This window comes from Colius striatus, chromosome 10, assembly GCF_028858725.1.
Source record: "Colius striatus isolate bColStr4 chromosome 10, bColStr4.1.hap1, whole genome shotgun sequence".
NCBI classification, from domain to species: domain Eukaryota; kingdom Metazoa; phylum Chordata; class Aves; order Coliiformes; family Coliidae; genus Colius; species Colius striatus.
Genome location: NC_084768.1, coordinates 17,768,337 through 17,788,126, shown reverse-complemented (window position 1 = coordinate 17,788,126; position 19,790 = coordinate 17,768,337). Strand labels below are relative to the sequence as shown.

The following is a 19,790-nucleotide window of genomic DNA, read 5'->3' as shown; positions in this document are numbered from 1 at the left end:
GGAATTACAGAAATCTTGCTGATTTTACCCAAGAAAAACATTCTCATCTGTAATCCTGAACTGAAAACTTAATTACCTGTGTGGGACTTCCTGTTTTGCAGGTGTGTGACCACTCTGTGATTGCGACTCTAGCAGGCTTCTCTTGAAAGTCCTAAGACTCCTGATTCTGAATCTGTACAACACCAGGAGTATCTTTAACAGTGTTTCCTTGATCTGCCAAAGCTAAATTCCCTTTTGTTCTTCAATCTGTCCTCAGCACTTGTCCATCTTCAGGAAGTTTCAGAGGTGACGCAGAAAAATTCCAAAGCACAATTACAGCCATGGCACAACTGACTCCTTTTTTTCCCCTCTCCTATAACAGATCAACTTCAGTAACTTCCAAAGTGGCTCTTTAAAATAGTCTATTTAAAATTGTTTTTGAAACAACAGTAGTTAAGGCACTTTTGTCAAGTATGGGAAATCCTCTATGACTCTTACCTTAATAGCAACATGCTCAAAAGGAGACTGAGTGATTTAGGTCACTGCTATAGTTTCTTTCCATCCCCTCAGGCTATTGTCCTTACTCAGTGTAGGAGACCATCCTTGCATCCACTTCACTGCAGTGGTTATGTCTAAGTTTTTATATTTCTGCAAGGGCATCCAACAAAGCAACACACAATGATGAGCACTAGCTTTGATGTACCTGCTAAGAGTTGTGTGAAAGCTTTTTGCCTAGTTTAATTAAGATAAAACATACAATGGACTTAGTTTTTTGTGTGTGTGTGAATTGTCAGTGATACCAAGCACTCAGGACTAGGTTTTATAGTTCTCTAGGCTTGTTTGCACTTTTGGTAGGGCAATTTCTGCAGCAACACTACTCTCTTCAGCCTAAGACATGGGAGTTTCTTTTCTGAATGCTTTCTGTCCTGCCAAATTGCTGAAAGATAGCAGAGATGTGAGTGTAATACTTCCAGAAAGCTTTGAAAATGGGTCATAGTGTATAAGTAGTTTAATTTCTGAAAAAGCCTTGCTTAAAAAAAAAAAAAACAAACAAACACAAAACCAACAACAATAAAAAGCCCCAAACCAAAAAAAACCCAACTCAGTACAGTACTCATTAGCAATCTTCTGTAACAGTGCAGTGCATCTCCTTTCCCACTTGTCACTTAAAGTTCAGTTCTGGCATCTTCTCCTCCTGGTTTGCATTTGTAGGTTTACTGGTTGGTTGTTTTCAGGAACCTCTTCTGTAAAATCTCCTTTCAACTCCATTACTAAAGCAGAAATCAATTTTATTCATGTCGAAAACCAGCATGGCTACTGAAATTTTCTTAAGAGTGGTGCATCAAACCCTGGATGTGATAATTCAGAAACCACTCCAATAAACACACTCTGGTACACTTTTTTCTACAGGAACGTGAGAGATGTATGAGACGCTGAGCTGAGTAGGACCTGAGTGATTAACACGGTCACATCCCCCTCTAGTGGAAAGCAGGAGAGAAAGCTGCTGCTGCAGCGAAACAGCACCCGAAGTGGGAGCCAGACCCTTGGAACTACTGCTCCCGCTAAATAGGAGAGTAAAATAGTTGGGTTCAGGCTGCAGTCAGCAGCTTCTCCTGTGATGTACGGTTCTGGCACTGCCAAAGAGTGCAAGAGGGGGACTGGGGACAGCCACTGGCTTCATTTTCAAACACATATAAATGACAATTCATTGTGACATTTGGATGGTGGTTTGTGCAGAACTCTCATTTCTCTATGCAAAACCAGCATTACAAGAGTCTAGCATCAGAATCTGTCAAACATTTCAAGCATCCTTAATTTTTCAAACCAGAGTAACTCAGCAGAGGAAAAAGCAAAGAGATAAAAAGAGTAAAACAAATTGTCTGTAAGATATTTTTGAAGGACCAGTGGTTGAATTTTAACTGGAATCTTTAAAGGCCATTTCCATAATACATCGCTGCAGTCCCTTATTAATTACTTTAACTATGCTGCTCCTGAACACATTTCTCTCTTCAATGAATTTCTCAAAGTCATAGATACCACCACCAACCCCAAAGTAAATGACTTTGCTTGCCAAATACACACGGCCGTTCTTATCCAAGAGCTGAGCCAGCGTATTGTGCAAAGCGCCGTAGTAGTCAGGGTTATAGATGGTCTCGGATGTGAGAATGATGTCGTACTTTGAGAAGGGTTTGCTGCTGCTTAGCAGGAGCTGGCTCACTTCAGACCACTCTCCAGAAAAGAATCGGCATTTGGCGAGAGTATCCGATGAGCACTCTGCTTTCCTGGGCTTCTTCGAGGGAGGCTTGCAGGCTTTACTGTCGTCTCCGCTGCCCATCCTCTGGCCCTCGTGTACAGAGTTAGCCACCACATTAGGCAGCGTTATCTTGTCAATCACAGTGCTGTTGTAGTCCTGAAAATGGACTTTTTCAGCTCCACCCCTTAAAGCAACTATTCCCAGCAGTCCAGCCCCGCAGCCAAGATCCAGCACGGTCTTGTTGGTAAACTGTATTTCAGCCTCCGAGAAGTAGCGTATGAGATCATAAGTGCATTCCCAGATTTTCATTCCTCCCTCGTACACTCCTGGGATGAGATCAGAGTGAGAAGAAACACTTTTAGACACGATGCCTTCTTCATCTGCTCCATCCAAACACGTCATTTCCACCACAGACATCTTTACGTAGTGCAGGCCCAACGTTGTTTGCATGACTTTATTTTCCAAGATTTTGTCGAGGTCTTCGGGTACTTTATGCTCCTTGGCAGCTTTAGAGAACTTTTTCTCTGATGGTGTCTCATCTTGGTGCCCATCCACAGCCAGCTTTGGACTGAGGTCTGCTGTGGCTGCAGCAGTGTGCTCACTTTTTTCTGTGGATTCCTGCTTGCGTTTTGGACAGTAGAGCTCAAAGTCCCTTTTATCATGAGTGTCTGGTTCGTGGTCCTCATGAAGTGCCATTTTTAGGAATATCAGTGGAAGGGGAAAAAAAATCAGCTTTGCTACAGCCAGAAACACTCATCTATGAGCAATGCTGATACAAAGATTTTATTTTTCCCTTCTGGTTTGTTTTTCCCCCTAGAGAACGTTGTACTGTATTTATCGCTATGGGGAGGAGCGCTTTGCAGGTCCCACGCCGGATGTTCTGACAGTGAATCAGGCGAATACAGTCAACCTGGAAACGGGAGTTTGACTTGTCATTAAGCTGCCAAACACCAGCACAAACAACCCGTCCGAGCGTAGCACCCTAAAAACCCATCTTCTAAGCATCTGAACCGACGCACAGCCGGCGCCGCAGCCGCCCACCATCTCTCACGCCACACGCAGGCAACTGAGGGGACAAACCGCTTCCGGGACAACCCAACGACTCAAACGCAACGCCCGCTGAGACTGTTAAAGCCCAGATTTCCCTTCCTCGCACCACGGGCGAAGCAAGCGAGCCGGCCGAGGGGAGCCGGCCGCAGTGTACTCACCCCGAGGGCCCGCACCGACCCTCGGTTACTCCCTCCCGGCGCGGCGGGCTCCGCCGCTTCCTCAGGCGCAGGCGCGCTCCCCTCGGGCGCGGAGGCTGCTGGGATAGCGCGGGGCAGGTTTTCCCGCCGCTGCCCCGCGCCTGCGGTGACTGCTGAGGTGAATCTTTCCTGAGGTGAATCTTTCCTGAGGTGCATCTTTCCTGCCGCCGCTGCCATGTCCCAGACGGATCCTGAGCTGTTCCTGCAAGAGCTGGGCGGCTGGGACTGGGATGCCTGTCGCCGGGAGCTATCTGTTGTCTTGCCCCGGCTTCTTATATCCTTCCGCGGAAGGCGGTTGTGGGCTGCTCTGGGTGGCTGTGGGGAGTCCCTCCGAAATGACAGGGGCGGGGGGATGTGTGGGGTCGGCAGTGTTGCTGCTTCAGCGCTGCACGGTTCGAGCAAGGAAATCTGTAGGACGGAAAGCGGTGCAACCTTTGTAAGGAGCTGACACAGGGCAGAAGCTGTGTGCCGGGTATTTTGCTGGCAAGGAGTACATCTTTTCGCTGAAATAAAAGGTTCCCAAGAGAAAATAGCGTGTAACACTATAGATGACGTTTTCCCCCCATGCCCCTCCCCCAAATCCCCAAGAATTAGTCTCCCAACACATTGCAGAAATACTTGTGCTGACCATATAATGAGGTGTGTGTGCCCCTGCTGGTTTTAGAACATCCCCACCAATTTCATGTGATAAAGTGTATGTAGAACAGCATCAGGGAAATCAGTGCAACTTCTGCAGGTGCTTTAAAGACAACCTTTGGAGTACAACGAGTTTCACTTTCTTTAACGTTTTTACTCTCTGTATCGAGAGTCTGAAGACTGGACTGAGCATATGCGTAAGTAGTGGCTAAAGAGTGCTTCGTCTTCCTATGGATCTTTGTATTGCAACTGCATTATAAATTCTACACTACTTCGGAATACTGATGCTACAACTAGTGACTTTCGTAGTCTTCAGTAATCCTGCTGGCCCTTGCATGTCACACAAACTGCATGTTGAATAAGCCTTATAAAAGCCCATAAGGAAGCTATGCGTGTAAGCCTGCTTTTGCCTTCCCACCACTACTGCTTTTTAGGTACTTGAAAGAAGAGTGCTTTTAATCTTGTATTTTACTGTGAGTTTACAGGTGGCAAAACTCTTGTAATACCTGATAGGGATAAGAAAATGAGGCTGATACATAACTGTTCAGGGTTCTTGTTAATGTTCACTGTCAAGGTGCATGTTAGTGCCAACCAGCACATTAAGTGCACAACTATTTGCAATTTGGACTATGGAAAATTCTAGTGCTATGGGCAAAAAATTAATGCTCAGCCTTCAACTAAGTGTAATGAGGTGTGATGCTACTATTCATGGGTTTATGCATGTTGGAGCTGTTATTGCTACTTGATTTTTGAGATAATGCATATGTGGCAAACATTACGTAGCCCCTCTCAGACTCAAATATCTGATCTGTTTCTGCTTTGTTTCATCTGAAAGATTGCTACATAATTCTGGTAATCACACCTTCTTTTTCTGTGATGTTTGTGTTTTGCATTGCAGGTGTTTTGAGGATCCTCACTGAAATGTTTTTGCCCCACATCAGCCTTGCAGATTTGGAACAAACCTTTTTCTCAAAAGTATTACCAAAGGTATGGCAGGTTCAATTAAACATGGAATTTTCAGTCAGTGCTAAAACCTGCTTTGAATGCAGTGATCCATTTCTTTGCAGTCACACAATAGAATTACTTTTTTGGATACAAAACTTGAAATTAAGGTTTTGCCTTTTAAAAATTATAAAGTTTTTTTTAAAAGTGGGGTGTTTTTTTTGGTGTTGTGTTGTGTTCTGTGACTGTTACCATGATTTACAGAAGAGAGAGCATGGAACGTACTATGTTCTACTTTGTATATGCAGTAATAGAGTTGGGGTTTGTTTCCTTTTGAGAAGAGTGGGCTCTTTTTTTTTCTGTAGAAGAGAATTATTAGGAGAATTATAGTTAATACTATAGGGCAAAAAAAGAGCCAAATACTCAGATATCATGAATAAATGATAAAACATGGGGTTTGTGAATAAACTGTTAGAACATATGTTATCTTTTCTGATTAAATGATGGAAAATTTTATCCCACAGTTGTAGGAAAATTCTTCAGTGCTTCCATTTTAACTGAAGTAAAGCAGTGCCAAATTACTGATTGAAGTTTCAGGCTTGTATATTTTAAGAAGCCAGTAAAGATGGCCGCTTGATTTTCATTTCCCTTATTATATGTCGTATAGCAAATGTGGGAGATTACAAGCAAAATGACTCATAACAGGCATATCCTGACCAAGGATAACTGTACTGTACTGGCTTTATGTAGTATCCTGCACATGCCTGGAAGCACTTCACTGTCTTTGCATTCCCAGCAGTAACACTTGTCAAATATCTAAGAACCTCAGCCAAAGCAGAATCACAGAATCTTAATGGTTAGAAAGAACCTCAAAAGATCATCTACTCTGTTGTTGTTTGTAGATCATTGGCTTAATTTTTTTTAATTGTATTCAAAATGTTAATGATCATTCTCGTCAAAACCCCAGTTTTTCTGAGACAAAATGGAAACTGTTTTAAGATTGTGTAGTTTTAACTTCAGTAAACAAATCTTCAGTAGAATGAGGCATATATTTAAAATGAATTAGCTGGGAAGTTTGTTTTACTAACAGATTTTGGAAAAAAAAGTAACAGCTACTGTAGCTTCTGTCCATAATTTGGGAAAACCATAAGGTGATTTTTGCTTCTTAGTGTATCAAGCATTCTATGATTTTCTCCTGTGAGTTACCTCAGTACCCCAGGACTGTGTCAAGGAAGCAAGCAGATGGAGAATGGTGTTCCTATTTGCTTGTGCATGTTTATAAATAAAATGTTGTCAGTTTTGTTTTGTTCTGACAGACTCTACAGTTATTCGATAACTTAATGTATGACTTATCAAGCGAGGCCAAGGGATTAACCAGCCAGAACACAGAGCTTTGCAGTACTGTAAGGAATCTGCTCCAGGCAAGTCCTATGAAACAAACTGTCACAGGAATGTTTATGTTTTTCTTTGATTTCTACCTAAACAATTAAGAGTTTTGTAGAATATTTTTGCCAGTTACTGATCAGATGGTTAAAATACAATTTGATCTTCCTTTGTGGTGGAAGGTCAGTTCATATTTTGAGAAAGATTTGATGACATCTAGCATGTGATGCTAATTGTAACTTTAAAAAGAGAACCTCAAATTCTGCTGAAGTTTGTAATGCAAATGGAATGTGATTCTCCTTATTTAAAGACTGAATCCAGCACCTATTTATACAGTCACTTATTTCTGAGCTTAAAAATGTGTGTTGAGAACAGTAGTCAAAAGAAATACGAAGCTTTCAAAGATGAAATGGCAGCTGAGAAAAGCTCTGGAACTGCTCAATAGTATTTTCTGGAGCTTCATTCATCTTCAACAAACTACTTATTCATGCAAATAGCAGCCAGCCTTAAATGCCATAAAAATCTAGGTGCTGTTCAGCTAAGAAAAGATTGCAGGAGTGCCAAACATTGACCTCTGTTGTTTTCTTGTTGCTTTAAGAGTCTGGTGCAACTACTGGAAACCCTGACCGGCTGCGTGCGCTATGTCTGCACGCTCCAAGAGTGTGTGCCTCTGGAGAGCATCCGCTCCCTCCCGTCCTCCGTTCTCTATGTCATAAAGAGCACATTTACACATTGCAAGGTGTGTTGGGAGGGGGAGAATTCTTATATTGGTTGGCTTTTAGGAAACACTCACTTTATGAGAAGGTCTTGTTTTCAGAGAATATTGTCAAATTACTGGCTTTTTAAATTTCAATCTCACTGTTAGATAGTTTACAGAATGTACTTTGTGCTCAAGCACAATGATGATTCTTCAGCAGTCTGCCCAGCAAACCTGAGCTGGCAGTGAGATGCACAGGCTGTGCACTTTCCACATTCTGTATCGATGCCAGTAGAACAATTTGCTTATGTGTGTGGGCTCTCTGTGGTATCTGCCTGCTTCTGATAGCTGCAGTATCTTCAGAGCTACAAATGATTACTCAGATGGTGCCACTGACCTTATTTCTGTGCAAGTTACAAAGTGGATTGAAAGTTGAGATTGGGATGTAGATGTTGTTTACGATGAGTAATGTATATCAGTTTCAGAGCTGGATTTTCAGGTGCAGCAGTAATTCCCCCTAGAGCAGTGAAAATAAAGCAAGGTTATCACAAGGACACCACAGCTTTTGATTCATCTTCATTTTCACTTTTCAGTTTATCTGTGTAATGGGAACATTTCCATCAGTTTGCCTGGACTGTGATTCAGGTGCCATACCTTTCTCTTAACATTTCAAATCTGAAAGTACTGGGAGATATTTGGAATGTTACTTCCTTTGTGGCTAACGTTGTACTTCTTGTTCAGAAATACAATCTTACATTCATACATCGAGGCCTAATGCAAAGCCCACTGAACTTCCTAGAGCCAGGCAGACCTCGTTAGCTGTCGAGAAGGCTGTGGGTGAATAACATTTCATATATAGAAAACAGGGGCTGGTTGCAAAAGCTACAAATCTGTCTGTTGTTGAGTTAAAGCAGGTACCTCTGCTGTGTTCTTTTTTTCCAGTGAAATGTAGGACAAAGCTCTGGAGTGTTTTCAGCATGTGAAAAATCAGATCGTGATTCCTGAACTTTTTTGTTAAACCTCTTTTTCCTCATTTCCTACAGGACAGTGAATTGCTGTACTGTGAGCATCTGCACTTGATTTCTGACCTCTTACAAGCTATGTTCAAGGAAACTTACTCTCTTCAGAAGCAGCTGATGGAACTCCTTGATATGATTTCCATGGGCTCTGCTTCTGCTGAAGATAACATCACAGATATGGTGTCAGGTATATGTTTATCTAACAGTCTCAGTCTTTTTTCTGCAGAGAGTATGTCTGAATTGTTAAAACAGGGTTCTGAGCGTGCTCAGTTCCTGCTGTCCTGACCAACCCTTTCAGAAAGCAACATTTTGAAGCTTTAAATATTTCCATCTTTTCTCCTGGACCTCTCTCTGTGGGATGGGGAATGTTGTGTAGGTTTGTAGGAAAGGGGCAGCACTGAGCCATTTTCCTCATTTGGTGCCAATGTTCTCCAGTGCTTGTGATTGCAACTGTTTCCCCAGGAGAGCAGCAAAGCTGTGAACTCATGAATCTGATTTAACTCAGGTTACTGTTTCCTCCTCAGTAATCCACACAGTGCTGGAGATCTGCTCTGTCATTTCCAATATGGACCATGCTCTTCATGCCAATACGTGGAAGTTCATAATCAAGTATGTGTCACTGCCCTCTTTGGATTTTGTTGTAATAGAAAGGGACTGTAATATTAAATACCCAGTGTTTCAATAGATTTATGTTCTGTGTTTCAAAGAAAATGGAAATTGGGGAGCTCAGTTGAGCTATTTATCTAGTAAGTAAGTAGCATTAAAGGCTCCATCAGTGAGGACACTTGGGAATTGTGCATGATAAGTCATAGAAGCTTTACTTTTTGTGTTACATTGCACAAGAAAATTTGAGATGCTGTTGTTAGAATCAGTAATGTGAAGAGCTCTGACCTGCAGCCTTGTAGGCATTTTTGGATTGAGTTGTGCTGTCCTGTGCTTTCAATCCTGCCCCTCCTCTGTCTTTTAGTCATGGCTATGAAGAGGGTTTTTCTCTCTAAATCACACATGTTGCACTGATTAGTGTTGTGTAAAAGCCTAAACAGAAAAATTAGTTATTTGGATTTGTACTAACTCATTGCATGATCACCTCTGACAATGAAATACCTGGTTACATTCCTGTCTCTTAGGCAAAGCCTGAAGCATCATTCTCTGCTGCAGTGCCATCTGAAACACGGTGACATCCTCAGCGGCCTGTGCAAGGACACTCTTTTTTCTTTTCACTCCTCTTTGCAACTGGCTGAGCAAATGAAGATGTCAGAAATACAGGTGAATTAAAATGCTCTTAAAGTGTGGAATTCTTTTTCATTTCCTAAATAAAATGTAGAGGCATGCTGAAGACTTCAAATTCCACGCTCCCCCCCCCCCAAAGCTACAGAGTTGGTAGAGAATCAAGTTTGAAATAGGTTTTGAATGCTATTAGCAATCTTAACTTCTTTTTTGGTTGCATTACTCTATATATTAAGTTTAAGAACTGCTTTTTTTTTGGTTTTGGGCAGGAGGGCACTGACCTCAGGCTGTTCCAGAAGACAGTCAAATTGTGCAGGTTCTTTGCTAATTCCCTTGTACACTACACCAAGGTAGGTTGGGATGGCCCTTTTGCTTTCTTGCTGTGGTTTATTTTTCTCATTATTAGAAGACATGCTGTACATCTACCCATTTCAAGAACATATGTGAGCAAAATTTTGCCTCTAGAACAGCAGTGACAGTGTGCTCTGGATCTCTTCTGTACTGTGGGGTAAAAGCAGGGGAGTGATTGTTGTTGATTTTTTTGAGGGGCACAAAGTGAAGAGTGCGTGACAGGCTAAAACAGCCTTACAGCATGTATGAGACTACTGCTGGGTTTTTGTAGCTCTCTATTGCTTTTACAGCTGTAATACCAATTATTTTTAAATCAGCCTAGAAATTGAATTGTTTTACCTACACTGTATACACAGGTAGTGTAATTAATCTTGAGAATACTGTGTTGCTTGCTTTGTGTTGTGGATTGTTGGAACTTAACCCATTTCTGCAGTGTAGTGCTTTACATACTAATATAGCAGAAGAAAAGGAAAGTCTGTTTAACTGTATTTTACATGAAAAGTGCCATTCAAAATTAATGGCTTTTGCAGGAATTTCTTTCTTTCTTCTCGGATTCATGTTCTCAGTTACATCAGCTCTTTCTTCAGATCTACAGGTAAGTGAACTACAAAGAGTTGCTTATTGATAGTATCTAACTAACATTTCCATATTACACTTTTAATGTTACAGGTATTTTGGGATGTAAAAAGACAGATTTCTTTCCAGAGATGTTGCTTGCCTTTTTTTTTTTTTTTGTAGATCTTTCTCAAGGGGAAGGTTGTCAACTTTTATTCACTCAGCAATACTGAGCAGGAATGTGGGAGTAGGAAGGTAGCATTTCTACAGCCATGTTTTAAACTGCAAGAGCAGAGGGTTTTCATGTCATGGTCTCTTTTGCTTTATTCTGGTATCAGTTCTTTTTTTTCTTTTCTTGCCCAGGGCTGTTTTTTTTTTTTCTCTTCAAAGAAATGGTGGTACCCTTTTATAAGTGTCGTATCGAATTAGTGCTGCCATGTTATAGTTTTCTTTCAGTGTTTATTAAGATATCAGATTGTGTTGCTTAGCTTAAAGGCTGAATGTGGAACTGTAACTCTCAGGCTATGATAGATATTCTAAAGTAGGGAGCCTTTTCTGTCCTGTATTTCACAACTAAAAATGCTACTGAGGATATTTAACCTTTTTGTTTGTTTGTTCCCCCTCAGCAAATTTCCTCCCAGCCTCTATGCTCCAGAGATCTCAGAACTTCATCGAGATGAAATATCCCGGGTTTTTCTTGTGGCTCTGGACCCTCTCATCAACCAGCTTCTTCCTTTTAGCCCCTTTATGGAGCAAGTGTTAAGTGAAAAGTTAGGTGGGTTGAAAATACAACTACTGCTGCCATAGTGCTACATCAGTACCTCTAAGGGATAGAGATTGCAGTTTTGACTTCTGGACCACCATCAATATTCTGCACTGGTTTGCTCATCTCTAATCCTTTTGTAAGGAGTGTGATACAGCCAACTGCATTCAAACTCAAATGGGTTTTCTGACAGCTGGTTCATTTCCCTGTCAAATGCATCTTTTCCAAAGTATTCACAATAACTTCAGTATTGGTCTGGTTAACAGAAATCTGTTGTTTTCTGTCATTTCAATCCATGTTTGTCACAAACTCTCAGATTCACTTTGTTGGTGGAGGAAGGCAGCTAATGTTTTTCCTAAATAATTTTGTGTGAAAAGTAGAACACCTTCCAATTGGAAAATGAGCTGCTTTTTGGTATCACACACACCCACTCCCTGACTTGTGCCCTGATCAATGTGTCATAATTCTGGGATAGCTGCTTGATCTCTCCCACACAAGTACTCTGGCCTTCTGATTATCCTGACACACTTCAAAGGAAACTTTGTGTTCTCAATGTTTGAGGCATCCAGTGCTTTCATATAGATGGGAAGCATGAGGCACCCAGGTTCTGACTCCCCTGCAGCATCTTGCAGTGACAGTTCAAAACTGGAATGTTTTAGATTTTACCTGAAAGAGTATATTGCATTTATTTTTCATTCCAAACCTGGTGCTCATGATGAAATATTCATTTTCTTCCTAGCTGTATCTGTAAGTGGCTTCTTTGATTATTTTACTGGGAACTTCTGTGTTTCAGCAGTTTGTCCTTGCTTAAAAGCCAGTTTACACGATATTTACCAGAGCATCACACTTCTAAAAAAACTTCTACAGATCTCCCTCCTGAGCAGCAGCTGCCCCAGTGTCTCATCCTGATTACCATCATGGACAAGTTGTCTTCTCAGCCTGAAGAAGTGCGAACTCTCTGGAACACAGGAAGAAGGTACAGAAGAGGTGGTTGCTGTAGTTCACCACAGCAATGGGTCTATATGAGCAGAGCTGCTGGGGCTTCCCTTGCAACCGAGTAGTAACATTGGTCAGACTCTATAGGGTTTCATCCTTCATGCTGAGAAAACCAGGATCTGACGTTGAGTGCTTCATGAGTGAAGCATACAGAGCCAGAGATGTCTTTGGTCAGGAAAAGAATGGCATTTAGAGTAGTTCCAGGTTAAGAAGAGATATGTATGTAATTTGTTGATACCTCAGAAAGATAAAATCCTGCATTTTTATTCCTGAACCTTCTAATAATCACCTGAGTTTGTAAAAGAGGAAGGTAATCAGGAACCTAAGTCTGGTGTGAAAGCACTGAAGTTAGTGCCATCATTTCTGGTCAAAGAGCCAGCAACACAGATGTTGCTTGCAGCATTTCTGAACTCAACTGTTTTTCTTCCTGTTCTCTTTTTTTTTTCCCCTTTTCCCCTTGCAGCCAGTCTCTGTTTTCAGCTCTCTTCTTCAGTTTCCAGCAATGTTCCAGTGAGCTTTCTCTCCCTATCTGTCTGCCAGAGGTGATCAGCATGGGACAGCCAGCCGTTCCCATCACCCTCTATCACTATGTCTGTGTCCACCTCTGCTCCTTCATTGCATCCATGCTCCCATCACACTTTCCTCAGCTGGTAAGATTGAGTTTTGCTTATCAACCCTTCAGGTGCTGTGCTGCAGAGAGGTATTGTTTAAAAATGAGGAGTTTTCCTAATGAACTGGCTGTAACAAGATGCTCAGGTGTGAAGTGGTTCTGTAGGAATCATCTGCAATCCAGTTATGTCACTGGAGTTCAGTTACACACCACGTCCCTTAAGGGAAAGGGGAAAATAAAGCTGCTTATGAGTTCCTGACAGCCTCAGTGGAGGTGGAAACTTTTGGTTTCCTTTGGGACAGGAGGAGGTCAAATTCTCAGAGAAGTCCAGTTCTTTCTTTGTGCAGCATTCAATTTGTATTAAGTTTACCTGGTTTTGTTAGTGTAGTGAAGTATATTCACAGTACAGTGAAGTAATAAAGTGGCATTTAATATTTAGAGGAGATTATATAGCTAAGAACACCCAAAGTATGCAAAACTGAAGGTGTAGCTGCTGCCCTGATGGTCTAGCTGAATGCAGGGGAGGGAAATGACTTCTATTAGTTAACATTAATATCTTATTAGATTTTATGCTAATTAGTGGAGTCAAAGTCATAGTAGGCCTGCAGTCTGTTTTTGCCTGGATATGTGATATGTTTTCACCTCAGGAGTATGCTCTGCTGGATGCTGTGCTGGGTTCTAGTATGATCACATCTCTGCTGGCAATGGATGCGTGGTGCTTCCTCGCCCGGTAAGATGTTCTCCTGACAGGATTTCCACAGATCCAGTGACTTCTGTTGTACATAATTCTTTGAGAGAGAGGGGTTTTTTAAAAGACAAAATTGTCCCGGAATTGGATTCTTTACAGATACAGAGCATCTGTTGCTTCTTAGCAGAAATGGCTCACCCATTTTTACATGCATGCAAGAAAGAGGGATGTGCCTTTTCTGTTAGCTAATAATTGTATTTTGGAATGGTTCTCTCAAATAAATTGTGCCTGTGCCTATCAAGTTTAAGTATGTTAGAGGAAAAGGTCATCTCTCAGACTAAGCTTATGCTATTTAGTCTGTAAAAGAGTAGGAAGTAAAGGCTCACAAGCTTCTGTCTGTCATTCCAGGTATGGGACAGCAGAACTGTGTGCTCACCATGTTCTGGTCATCGCCCACTTGGTAAGAACCACAATGATGCTGGCAATTCAGCACCAGTTTCAATCCTCCTCCTATCAGCAAACTTTCTGAGTGACCAAAGACAGGAATTGAATTTCTTTTTTTCCAAATCCAAATGGAGATTCATTTTAATTCTTCGAGTTGGGCCAATAATTAGTAAAAGCAGTATTGTGAAAATAGAAACCAATACGCCTGGTATTTCCAACATTGGTTTTTAGAATGTTGCTGCTGTCATCCCACATAGCAACTCTTCTTTTTTTCCCTCAATTTAATTAGATGCCTTCCCCTTTTATCCTAATTCAGATCAAGTCTTGGCCCAGTGATTGTTACCAGGTGTCTGCCTTGGGTGTTCTGCTGAGGCGCATGCTGTTCTTGATGGCTCCAGATCATCAGGTGAGTACATCTTCTGTCTTTATAGCAGAGAGCTCTGACTGTTAAAACAGCCTCTCTCAGTTCTTCAGGAATGACCAGATGTTGAGTGCTCACTTGCTGTACTTGTATTTGTCATTACTTTGTCGTAGTAGCTCCTAATTGGTTTTGACTAATTATGAGTGTGGCACATCTCCCAGAGCTTCTGAAACCGTGTGTCTTGTCAGTTTGTCTGTGACTGGTGCTCCTGAGCATTCTCCTTTCCTGCAAGTGACTCTCTACACACCTCAGAGAGGCTGAAGTTCTTTCCAGAAGACAGCTTGGCTTGGGCCATTGCTTCAAGCAGCTGAAAGAAGTTGCTTAATCATTCTGATATATGTGACAAGGGAGGTGGCAGCTCTAGAAGGTTTTTATAGAAAACATTGGATTCGATTGAAAGGAAAGGCTCGACACATTGTTTCTTGTGTAACATTTCTAAAGCAAACAAGTTGTGCTTTTTTTTGGTTTCTCAAATTGCCCTCTGGTCAGTCTGGTTCCTACCAACTTTTGCCTGCAGGTAGAATTTGCTGGTAAGTTCCTTCCAGAAGAGGTGGAGAACCTGGCGGTGTGGCAGCACGTGTCCCTGCAGGCGCTGAAGGCGGAGCTGCGGCAGCGGGCGGCGGGGCGGCTGTGCGCGGCGGCGCTGGCGCGGTGCCGGCGCTGGCTGAGCGGCAGGCGCGCGGCGGCAGAGCTCCCACCTGTGGTGAGGATAGACATGTGCTTCTCTTGGTGAAAACGGGTGAACCGGGAGGCTTCTGTTCCTGTGCCCTCTCTTCTGGGTTTCTCTGTGTTGCAGAGCGGTTTTTTCCCGGCGCCTAATTGGCAGATGCATGAACTATCGTTTTGCTGAACCTTAGCACCCTCTGCTCTGACAGGGGAAGTCTCGTGCTTTACTGATTATTCTAACTGTGGTTTGCTCTCTGTGTGAGCAGATGCATTTTTCCTTAGAATTTCTCATTTATGCTACACATCATACAATTACTTTCAAGTCCTGGCTGGTTTTATGCAGCATCAAATCTGAAAGATTCTGGTTGGTCTCCTTGGCAATAGAGTGAGAAACCAGAGGCATGCAGGTGAAATACCTGCTGCCAGCTTTCTCTTGCCAGTGCAGCTAATGACTGTGGCACTGAGGAGTAAGTGGTCTCTTTGCTTTGGGAGCAGGGTGGGCTGGGGCCTGGTGGATTAGCTGTACTGTACTGCTGACATGGCACTCCGGGCTTCTTGCCATCTTGTATCATTTTAGATGTGATTAAATGTGAATCTGGGCTTTTGGTTTGTTTTACATGTATTTACACTTTTTTTCCCTGCTAGAATACTGCCCTTTCTGTCCTGCTGGCTGCCTGCAGTTTTGCTGGTGACACCCTGGAGGCAGAACTCCAGGCATCTGTCCTGGCAGTGGTTGGCCAGTTCTGGACTTTTCTCCAGGCTAAGCAGGTGAGAGTTTGCTGCTGCTCTGGTGATGAAAAAATGATGTGTTTGGGAGGCTGGTGGTGTTTCATCACCTGTTTGTTACTCAGTTGTTTTAGCTGGATTGGGACATTGCTGCCAAGCACAGCAGCTGCCAGATGGGTTACGGATTAGGCAGGTGCAGCCTCTGAGAAGTTTGATTTTTTTGCTTCATGTTACACATGTGACTTGCTTCAGGAGAAGTCTGAACTACCTTCTTCTCATTCATACCAGTTACAAATGTGGCCTATTAAATGTTCTGTAGAATGTGAACAGAACCCCTGGTGATTTCATTAGTACAGGGCTCAGCACATAAACCCCCCCAGAGCTAGTGACCTTCCTCCCGTATCTGACAGCTGGGGATAAGAAAGAAAATAGTTCAGATAACCTTTAGCTGCTTTACATTAGTGAGTGGAGGAAGAAGATGAGGGATAAAAAAAAATCTTAAGTCTTGTAAAATAGGACTTCCTAGAAATACTGATATGACTGTTTTCATATTTTCTTCTGCTGCTTGTGATGTGTTTGTGCCTGAAGACAGGCTAAAGAATCCTGGAATGCTGTTGTAACTTCAAATTCTTTCTAAAGTAGTTATTCCATAAGCTAAAATGCAATGTTACCTACATCTTGTGATCCTTTGAAGGTCTTGGATGAGCCATGTCTCCAGCAGACACTGTGTTTATTACTTCACCTCATGGAACTTTTCATCCAAGCATTAGATGCTCAACTCATTACTCAGGTAAAAACCCCAAAACCTTATTAGGAATAATTTACTCAATGAAAACCACTTGTTTTTGTGATTTACTGTAATCTCAGATGAATTATTTCATGGTCTGGCCTTAACACATGGAGGCTTTTAATTTTACTTCTTCCTTGATTACTTTCCTGGTCTTTAACCCAAGTATATAGCACTCTGGTTAACCCTGCTTTTGAGAATCCCATAACTGCCAGGTAATCGAGATCTATGAATCTGCTCTAGAGCACGCTCGTTTCTTTGACGTGCCTCCTGCAGCTTTACCCTGCCAGCTTTATTCAAGGGGTAGCACACCTCCCTTTGTTTTCAGTCCCCTTTTCTAACATCAGTGTCCTCAAGTGTAAAGCTGGGAGTGAGCAGTTTTGCCCTGCAGTCTGTGTGATGGAGTTTTGCTGAGGTTTGTTCCCTGCAGGTGTTTGCGCTGCAGGTTTCCCTTTTGCAGCTGGATCCCCCAGACCATCTTCGTCTCGCCATGGTGGATTTCCTCTCTTCTATGGGAAAGGTGTTCATACCACAAGAAGCACAGGTACATGTAATTGTGGCTTCAATGACAGAAGCTGCACAGAAGTTTAAAAAAAATTGCTCTGTTAACTGGGATCTGGTTGAACTTTTCCACCTCCTTGGATGAAAAGATATGCTATTTTTGTAAGTATAAAGCCAAAGGATCAAGTTCATTAAATACAGCCAGGACATAATCATCTTGGAGACTCATCAAAGGTCTGTGGCAGTTTTGTTTTCCATGAAGTCAGGCCAAGTATCTGTCAGGTACTTGGATTATTCATTTGCTGCTTCTCAGCAGCTGAAAAGGACTGATATTTGATGTTTGAACCTCCGAGAAGAAGGAAGATGTCACCTTCCTTACAGTGGTTGGGTTTTTTTGCCAGCCAAGGCAGTAGCACTCTCATGTTTCACAAACCTGTCCCATGGCCTCAGAGTGATTCTTTAATAACAGATCACAATGGCAAGAGATGCACAAGTAACCCTTTAGAACTGACAGATCTCTGTTCCTCTTTCAGAGGCAAGTTGTGCCCCATCTATCATGTTTGTTTGCTGCTCTGCTGTCCGACCAGACCTGGCTGATCCACCAGCACGCCTTGGAGGCATTCACCCATTTTGCAGAGGTAAAGCACAGCACAGCCCTGGCTGCACAGCTTGCCTTTGGCTGTGTTCACTTTTATTGCACAAAAAGTCTTCAGTCTGAAATGTTTGCTGCTCTGCCCTGCCCAGCTGTTGCCATGGCAGTGCAGATGCTGTGGCACATGGAAAGTAACGTGGGCTAACACAGCTGGAAGTGATTTCAGGAGCTGCAGTGAAGGAAGATGAAGCATTGTCTGTTTAGATTGGGTGCCACAGGGAAGGGGCTGCCATAGAAACTTTTTTTTCTACTGTCTATTCCTTTGCTAATATGAATCTGCTAAACAGTTATTACTCAACATTGTTGACAGGAAACAAGCCATGAAGATGTTGTTCCTCGGTGCCTTAATTCTGAAGAAACTAAGAAGAAAGTGGTTAGTTTCCTGTCTAAGGTATGGACATTGTTGAACCAATTCAGTGCCTGCTTTGTTGCTGCTGTACACACCCATTATAAGCAGTGCACGGCCTCTCTGTCTACACCTCCCAAGTTTAAAAGACATTGTTCTGTTAACTGGGATCTGGCTGAACCTATCTACTTGCTTCAGTCAGCAGAACTAACAGCTGCCATGCCTATGAACGTTGCTCTTCTGGTACTTTGTCACTTTGATTTAAATGCTTTGCATTTCCTTCCTTGAACAACAACAAAAAAAGAAGATTAAATGGCACAGTTGTCAGCAGATGAATCAGCTATAAAACAACAGGGATTTCAGCACTCAGTTTGTGTGACTTCCTTCCCTGTTTCTCTTGGATCAGTTTCTGAAAGCTACCTGAACATCTATGAAACAGCTTAGTCTTTTTGGAATGTATGGAAAAAAAATCTCCTCAGTGCAGATGGCCAGGGGAAAGAAGAGGGGGTTGCCATGCTGTAACCTATGGCAGGGCTGGCTCCAGGAGCAGCTTTTTGACAAGCAGCTAATTAGCAAGAGAACTGACCACTGCCAGTGGTGCTACACCAAAGCCCTGGGTAACTTCAGTCTCCTGCTTAGAAGAGCGTGGGAGAAAACAGATTCCCTTTGAACTGCACACTAAGATCTCTCTCTCCCTCTCCTTTCTTCTGGCATAGAAATTGAGCCTCTAAAGGCTGGTGCTGCTGCTTTGCTTTAGTTACATCTCCTGTGGCTTTCTCCCTAGACGAGGCAGGTGGAGGAGACAACAGAAGCACGAAGAGAACGCATGAAGCAAGAGAGGATTCCCTGCAGCACACAGCTTATGAAAATGGATGGAGAACTGGAGGCAGCAGGAGAGGTATGTGCACTTCTCTAAACTTACTGTTGATTGCTGTCAGTGCTGGGAATTATCTGAAGAGGTTCAAGATAGTCTCACTGCCATCCTTGTCCTAAGGAAAAAGGTCCTGTGCTCTCGTGGCAGCTGAATGATCTGCAGTGCCTGCCAGAACACTCACAGGCAAGGGAGGCTCTTGCAGCTCTTCTCCATCTGAGGCTTCTCTTGCACTTGGCTGAAGACTGGATCCCTCAGAGTGTTATAAACAGTCTCTCATGTTTGCTTCCATCTGCAGCCTCTGGCAAAGAGAGCATGTCCCCCACCCTCAGAAGAGCAGTACAAGGCAGCAGTGGGCACGATGGAGGGGGCACTGGAGGCCGTGAAGCTGCTGCTGCAGAAAGGCTCAGCCCCTGCTTGGCTCGCAGAGAAGCTGGAGGCCCTGCACGCCGCAATAGGCGTCCTCAGGGGCAGCGTGGGGTAAGGGCTGTGGGCAGGAACACGGCTCAGCTCCTGGCATGGGCGCAGAGCTGCCTTTGCTGGAGAATAACAGGCTGTGAGGCAGGGCCAGGCGCTGCTGTACTGCTGGGTCCTGGGTTTAATGTGCCTAGATTGACCAAGGGGCGAGACGTTGGCCTCTCCTTTGTACCATCTGAAAGGACTGACTGGATTTTAATGGACACTACTCTGGCACCAGTGCTGTCTTCATGTGTGTGGCCGGGGTCGAGATTGCTCTTCTCTGCTACTCTCTGGTAACAAACATTTCCTGAGGCTGTGTTTGGAATACTACACTGTCAGAATCTCCTGTAAAAGTAACCTTTGCTCCTGTCACATCCAGGTGACCAGGCAGTAGGAATTTTTATCTTCATTTTAAAATACATTCAAGAAATAACAATTTAAGGCTCTATGCAGTTCTCTGAACATCCCTCTGCTGATGGTTCCATTCCATGCTAGGCTCATCTTTTAAATAATCTTTACTGGCCACAGTTAAGAGCAGAAACAATGTGATGCTTAAGCAGTTTGTGTTCC

The 19,790-nt window shown here is 43.0% G+C and overlaps 2 protein-coding genes across 2 annotated transcripts; one reads left to right on the top strand and one right to left on the bottom strand.

Moving 5' to 3' along the window:
* Positions 1–973: 973 nt before the first annotated feature.
* Positions 974–3,585, bottom strand: METTL18 (methyltransferase 18, RPL3 N3(tau)-histidine). Its single transcript, XM_062003270.1, has 2 exons — positions 3,442–3,585; positions 974–3,143 (listed from the first exon to the last, which is right to left on the bottom strand). The coding sequence occupies exon 2, from the start codon at positions 2,927–2,929 to the stop codon at positions 1,895–1,897; it is 1,035 nt and encodes a 344-aa protein (XP_061859254.1). The 5' UTR covers positions 2,930–3,143; positions 3,442–3,585; the 3' UTR covers positions 974–1,894.
* On the top strand, positions 3,564–19,656 carry FIRRM (FIGNL1 interacting regulator of recombination and mitosis). Its single transcript, XM_062003266.1, has 24 exons — positions 3,564–3,754; positions 4,274–4,313; positions 5,015–5,103; positions 6,375–6,479; positions 7,040–7,180; positions 8,182–8,344; positions 8,682–8,766; positions 9,285–9,423; positions 9,654–9,734; positions 10,266–10,330; positions 10,917–11,065; positions 11,921–12,029; positions 12,513–12,699; positions 13,307–13,389; positions 13,756–13,807; positions 14,108–14,197; positions 14,730–14,915; positions 15,524–15,646; positions 16,299–16,394; positions 16,822–16,935; positions 17,426–17,530; positions 17,855–17,935; positions 18,675–18,788; positions 19,060–19,656. The coding sequence occupies exons 1-24, from the start codon at positions 3,656–3,658 to the stop codon at positions 19,243–19,245; spliced, it is 2,682 nt and encodes an 893-aa protein (XP_061859250.1). The 5' UTR covers positions 3,564–3,655; the 3' UTR covers positions 19,246–19,656.
* Positions 19,657–19,790: the final 134 nt, after the last annotated feature.